General features: G+C 34.3%; 1 protein-coding gene across 1 annotated transcript; it reads right to left on the bottom strand.

Moving 5' to 3' along the window:
• Positions 1-458: 458 nt before the first annotated feature.
• LOC114284668 (cinnamoyl-CoA reductase 1) lies at positions 459-4,276 on the bottom strand. Its single transcript, XM_028227615.2, has 5 exons — positions 4,040-4,276; positions 3,790-3,944; positions 3,245-3,430; positions 2,501-2,853; positions 459-834 (listed from the first exon to the last, which is right to left on the bottom strand). The coding sequence occupies exons 1-5, from the start codon at positions 4,158-4,160 to the stop codon at positions 648-650; spliced, it is 1,002 nt and encodes a 333-aa protein (XP_028083416.2). The 5' UTR covers positions 4,161-4,276; the 3' UTR covers positions 459-647.
• Positions 4,277-7,030: the final 2,754 nt, after the last annotated feature.

Raw genomic sequence — 7,030 nt, 5'->3', positions numbered from 1 at the left:
ATTTTTTAACTTTTTAGTTAAAAAAATTACTTGCCAAACGAGGCCTAAGATTCATATTCGAAGGATTGGATTTATACATGGTGACTGTCAAGCTAACTAACACACCATTCTCTTCCTTTTCCGGGTTATGTAAAAAAATAAAACACTAAGGCCAAGTTTGGGTACTTACAAAAAAGTTAAAAAATTACTTAAAAAGTTAAAAAGTTAACACTATTCACCAAAAGTCAACAATTACGGCTGCACAACTCCCAATTCAAATTTTTCCCAACAAATCAATTTTTACAATTTTTTATTATACATTTTTTCATAAAAAGTCAAAAAGTTAACCCAAACATCCATATTTTCAACCTCAATTTTTTAGTCCAAAAAGATAAAAAATACACTTATTTAGGACACCCCAAACAACCCCTAAAGACAATACAGGCAGAGTTTTTTATGAGAAGAACAATACCAAAAAATAAACACCAGAACCTTCCATTCATTATATTTATATATATGATTAAACTTAAAAGCACATAATCAAGTAGAGGATCATGGCATTGATACAAAACAGAAAGAAATCCTCATTCTTGTGGCTACAATTTTTATTGTATTAAAGGCTTGGACTAGTGCTCTCACTTCATGGCAGCAACAACATAAGATAACACTCAAGACTGAATACGAATAACAGATTCATCGTGTTGCAGAGCTACTGGGAGGTGACCCTTCTCTTGCAGGTTCTTCACTGTCTCGTACAGGGATTGTTTCACCGGTGTGAATTCCAAACCCAAGTCCTTCAGCTTTTGATTCGAGATTTTGTATCGTTTGACCCTTGGCTTTGCTTCATCCTTGCACCTGCATTTACCCAAAATACAAACATCCCCACACATTTTATTTTCTAAAACAACAAAAGTGTTCTTCAACCAATATCCTGTTATGAGTTAGGGATGCAAATAAATCAAACTGTTCATGAATATATAGCTCAAGCTCACCTCAATAAAGCTCAAATACAATAATTAGATTGAAAGGCATGAGTAACTGATCCATATAAAGATCCAAATGGTAATTGTAATCAACTAAATAGAAATTTGAATGGATGACAATGGGTGGGAATCATATTTTCTATTATTGAAAGAGATTATAATTATAATGCTATTCAAGTCATGACCATATATTCTAATCACAAAGCAAAACTTTTAAAAACTAAAAAACTAGTTATGATAAGCAATGATGCTCTTTGAGCTGCTTCCAACTACTTTGGCCAAATGATATCAGCACGATCCTTGGTGCCCCACTATCTAAAATTTTCCAATTTTAATTTTTTTTTTTTTTTGTAGGAACACATTATCCAACCCACACGGATAATCCAGTGTTAAAAAGGGTTTTATTTTTTTTTTTCCTTGGAACGAATTTAAAACCATGACGTCTTAGTTTCAACTCTTTGTTGCGTCCGATATGTGCTAAATTACAAAAGTCTTGTAGGCTAAGCAGTAGTTTGATACCAATCAAAATTGGGACCCATTTTGTCCTCAATGCTACACTCTAAAGCACTAGCATGGAGACCCATCATCCCCATAATTTTCTGTCATTTCTAGAAAATATAATTGTTTAACATGACAAAGACCAAAAAGGTATCTCATTCGACTATTTGTCGAGTCCTTATGATAGAAACATATGGTAGTTAGATACATCAATATGGTTGCTAGTACGACGATGACTTGTTGATAGGTGAGAACTCTTAAGGTACACAATTTGTTTATATATTTGTGGGGTCAATCAATGAGGTTCAAATGTGCCTGCTAATGATTATATATTGTTTGTCAAAGTTGGTCACCCACAAACCCACCACAAACAATATGCGAACTTTACGTTCCCAACATGCTTATCCCCCATTTTATAGATACTTTTCAAATTTTCTAAGCTCGCTACTTTAATATAGGTTTTTTTTTTTTTTTTTTTTTTTTTTCATATATAATGTACATAAAGTAGTGTGTACTTGTAGTTTCAAGGATGTTTCTAGTTGTTTCCCCTATTTGCATTGTAATTGGTACTTCCAACTGTCTCCTAGGGAGTTTTTTAGGGCTCAACTTTTGTTAAGGTAAAGCTTATTTAGGGTTACATTTCAAATCCTTCAAAGCAAAGTCCATTAAATAGATCTTTGAAAAATGGGTATGTATGGATGTAGGTATTATAAGAAGGGACTTCTTCAACAATTTTGGCATCTTAAAATGTGACAAACTAGTCATGTCATATTAATTTTCAACTCATATGGTCCAATGAGAAGGTCAAACATTAGGCCTCACAACTTATTCAAAAGACTGCCACTAAAGGCATTGTTTCCTACAAATAGAGGAATTTTTCAAGAATTTTAAATACTAGCTACATAGGTTAAAACTACAAGTTACTTGTTAATTGCTATGTACGAATCCCCCATGTGAGAACCATCAAAATGCAAGGAAAATCTTTTGTTTAGCACTTGAGAAGTAAAATTTAAGGGCAAATAATGGTTCACTGAACTTACTTTAGAGGAATGGGATACTCTGGAAAGAACTTAGCTAGAATTGCAACCACATCGCCTCGGTGAAGCACGCTCTCAGCACAAAGGTACCTGCCGGAGGCGGAAGGAGTCTCGTAGACTAGTATGTGTGCCAGTGCCACATCCCTGACATGCACGTAGGCTTGGACCAAGTTGGCGTAAGTCTTTGTCGAGCCATTCAGGTACTTGAGAATATGAATAATGCTAGCATTGACGGTGGATTGCAACAACGGTCCAAGCACCAATACCGGATTTACCACCACTAGGTCCACCCCTTTCTCCTTCGCAACATCTGTCGCTGCCTGCTCCCCCACTGCCTTCCCATAGCAATACCAATTCTACATTTCCATGTCATGCATCAACATAAAGCTCATCATTTTTAGTGCCATTGTGACATATTAGTTTTCAATATTTGTACAAGATAACTCAAGAAGGCTATGATTAAAATAAACAGGTGTGACAATGCTCCCAAATTGGAAAAATTATTGCATACTAGGAGGATGCCACGTGACACTGTCATGTGGTACCTTTCACCACTCACAAATGCATATGAAAAGATTCCTCAATTGATTGGGCATTGTCAAATCTAATCCCCACACCCAAAAATTCCTCAATTTATTGGGCATTGTATTACCAAACTAGTTCTTTTTCTAGCAAATTTCCATATGCAGATATTATTTTTACAAGCCAAATTGCACAGATAGAAATCAATGTAGAATAATTATAAACCTTAGTGTTCTTGCAAAACTCAAGATCACTCCAGCAGCTCTCATCGACAATGGTGTCAGGTCCCCGTTTAGGATCCATGGTCACTGCACCAATTGATGAAGTGAACACCACGCGCCGAACCTTGGCTTCGGCTGCTGCAATTATCACATTCTTTGTTCCATTCACTGCCGGCTCCACCATTTCTTCCTTCAAAATTTTTAACACCATTCCCATCAATCCCATGTCACAAAAAACAATAACAAAAAATGTTTGGTTGCTGAGAAAATAAAGGAAAAATCAAGTAACCATAATTTTCTGCCTTTAGAAAAATTTCCCAGTATTTGGAATTCAACGAGCGCCACCTCATTGAATCAATTATGGTTTTGGGATGGCAAAGTGATTTGGGTTTAGTTGGGATGATCTTTCTCTGTTAGATGCATATCTTTTTCCAAAAAAGTAAAACCCAGATAGAAATCAATATTTTGAATTCTAATTGGCACTTTTTTCCCTCCATTTTCTCTCCAACCAAACAGAGGGTTGGCGAAAAATTAAACAAAAAAACTTACTGGGTTATCAGTAACAGGGCAAGCAGTGTGGAAAACACCATCACACCCATTAATTGCTTCGCGTAAACTCTCGAAATCAAGAAGATCAGCTCTGCATAGAGTTAATCTCTCCTTTGCTCCTTCAAGCTCTCTCAAATGAGAGTTCTTTGGATCATCTGCAACCATAAATACACCCAATTAACAACACACACACACACATACATAATAACTCTCTATCTGAATATAAACTTGAAAAATTAAAGCTCTTTGCCTGGATTTCTGACAGTTCCTCTGACAAAATAGCCTTTTTCCAGAAGAAGTTTGACAATCCATGAAGCTATGAAGCCTCCGGCACCGGTGACGCAGACTGTTTGGCTCGAAACTGACGGCATAGTGACTTTTCCGGCGAGAGTTAGGGGTTGGTATTTTGGTGACGATTGAAAAGGTTTGGTAATAAGGGGTTGTTTGGAACGAAAGAAACACGTATAGAAGGCTTGAAAAAAAAATGAACTCGTACCCCTTGTATTTATAGGGAAACAAATGTTCACCAACTCACGTACCACAGTAGAAGGCAAACTGTGCTGTGAACGCCATCAATTCCTTACCTCTTCAAAATCAATTCCTTACCTCTTCAAAATTAATTATTTAAAAATCTTATTTACGAATATTATGATAGTCATTTAAGTTTTTTTGAATTAATAAATCTTATTTAATAAAATTGATAATATTATCAATTTTTTTTTTAATTTTTAAAACTAAGAATATTATCAATTTTAAATGGTAATGTTTTAGATAATTATTTCACTAACTGATGAAAAAAAACAAAATATGAGATTAAATGCTTTTGTCATTCTACTTATTAATTTGATTTAACTATTTAATAAAATTAAGAACATTATCAGTTTTGCAATTTTAAAACTAAGAACATTATCATTTTTTCATTTTTAATTTTTTTTTCTAGTTTTACACATCAATGTTTCATTATCATACTCCTTTATAGACACAAAATTTTCAGTTTTGCACAAAAAAATAATTTAATTTTTTCAAAAAATTTTTTTTGCACATTAATTATTTTTTTTATTTCTTATTTTTTTAGTTTTTTCAATTTGAAAGTTGATGTTTTAAAGTTTTAAAAATTAAAATAAATGTCAAATCATCATGTTCCTTTATAGATAATCATAAATGATAAACAATCATTGTTTGAAAGAATTTTAACTATTAAAATTTTAATGGGATTTAAAGGTTCAAAAAATCTTAATTAGGACTTAATGGAGTATAAGTTTATAAATTAAGACTTGTATGTAAATACCTCTAAAAATTAGAAGTCACAATTATACATATATATTCCCGATAATCTGGTGGATCAATTATGTGTATATCGACTAATCTTGAGACCAGTTGCCCACAAATGACTTGAAGCAATGTTGTAAAACCCGGACCGGACCGGCCGGTCGAACCGGTTGGACCGGGAACCGGGCCTGGCTCCGGTCAACCCTCCAGAACCAGACTATGAGCAAAACCGGCCTGGAAATTGAAAACCGCTAGAACCGACAGTTGAACCGGGATAACCGGTGAACCGGACCAGGTTTTGGCGGGTCAGACCGGCGAATTTTTTCTTTTTTTTTTATATTTTCTTTCTTTCTTTTCTTTCTTTCTTATATATTTATATTTATATATATTATAAATATATTTTAAAATTTTTACTAAAAATTCTTACTTCAAGAGTCTCATTAGAAGTTGGAGAAGATTATGAAAGTCTATTCCTATTTATAGGAAAAAAAATTTCAAAAAGAACCTACAAAATTCTATGTGGGATTCAATCAAATTATTTGAAACATATTGATGGGAGGGAGAGTTGAAAATTTCATTTCCCTCCAAAATTAAACCTAACATTGAATCAAGAATAATGTTTTAGAGCACTAAATTGGGAGCTCTAGAGCATCACTAATGATGTGGCACAGTGGCCCCCACCAAAGTGATGTGATGTTTTGGCTTGAGTTTGTTTGTTTGTTTGTTTTTTTTAAGCTCATTAGAGCTATTAGTGGTTCAAAAATTAGTGGGATGAATCACCACTCTTGAATCAATTTGTTTGAAGGGAATGCTTAAAAATTTTAATTTCTTTAAAACAAGTGACTTTCTTTTTATCAATTATGACTTTATTAAATATTATACAACAATTTTTATTTTTATTTGAGTATTTATATATATTTTTATTTATTTATAATTTTTAATTATATTTTTTAATTATATAATATTAATTATGATGTCACGGTTCGACCGGTTTGACCCGACGGTTGAACCGATGACCCGTCCACCCGGTCTCTTTTCCGGTTCGCTCACCGGTTCGATTTTTAAAACATTGACTTGAAGGGAGTACACTCTTACGTCCCAAGTCACAAATATCATTCTCTCAATTTTTAGATAATTAAACTTTTTTAATTTATCTAAATTATTTTTCTTTAATAAATTATAAGTAGAAAATGCACGCTAAAGAGGGGTGTAAAATCATGGGTCGCTCAAAGTTGTGGCCTCGATGGGCCCGGCCCAATTAGGCCCGGTCAAGCCCAAGCCCAACTTGAGACTCTAGGCCTAGGCCTTGGTCGCTTGTTTTGGAGCCCAATCTGCGTGGCCCGCTTCAGGCCCACTCAAGGCTCGACCTGCTTGAAGCTCGATGTCATTTTTAGTGAAAAAATAAAATTTTGTTGAAAAAAATTTTAAAAAATGGTTAGGCCCACACCAAAAGGCCCATTAACCTGGCCCGCCGGAGGTCCAAATACCCCCTAAGCCTGGCTTGGTTTTTTGACCCATGGCCCGGCTCGACCCAACCCAAATTCTGATAGAAGCCCTCACAGCCCAATAAGGACCAGGCCAAATTTATGCCCTTAACGCTAAACAATTTGAAACATATTTTATAATTTTTTTAATAAACGACTCATATAAATTAAACAGTTCCGATTCGTAGCTCGAAAGTCTGTGGCTCGACACCAAAACGACGTCGTTTTGGTGTCTTTTTTTTTTTCCTTCTTTTTTTCTGCGTTTTTCTGATGAAGAAGAAGAAGAAGAAGAAAAAGTAGAAAAAGAAGAAAAAAAAAATTGCCGAGAAAACAGATCCAGATCATTGATCTCTATGATTTGTGAATTTCATCACCAAATAAAAATTTCATCATTGATCATTGAATTTCATGATTTGTGAATTTTATCACCAAAGAAAACAGATCCAGATCATTGAATTTCATCACCAGATCATTGATCCAGATCATCA

The sequence above is a fragment of the Camellia sinensis genome, chromosome 15 (genome assembly GCF_055761805.1).
Source record: "Camellia sinensis isolate YWXY chromosome 15, ASM5576180v1, whole genome shotgun sequence".
Taxonomy (NCBI): Eukaryota; Viridiplantae; Streptophyta; class Magnoliopsida; order Ericales; family Theaceae; genus Camellia; species Camellia sinensis.
The sequence above is the reverse complement of the archived record's forward strand: the minus strand, read 5'-3'. Positions and strand labels throughout refer to the sequence as shown.

Coding starts and splice junctions, on each gene's coding strand:
- LOC114284668 (XM_028227615.2), bottom strand. CDS start 4,160: ATGCCGTCAGTTTCGAGCCAAACAGTCTGCGTCACCGGTGCCGGAGGC. Junction 2,854..3,244: donor AGTTTTGCAAGAACACTAAG/GTTTATAATTAT, acceptor ATGGAAATGTAG/AATTGGTATTGCTATGGGAA. Junction 835..2,500: donor GAGTATCCCATTCCTCTAAA/GTAAGTTCAGTG, acceptor GGGTAAATGCAG/GTGCAAGGATGAAGCAAAGC.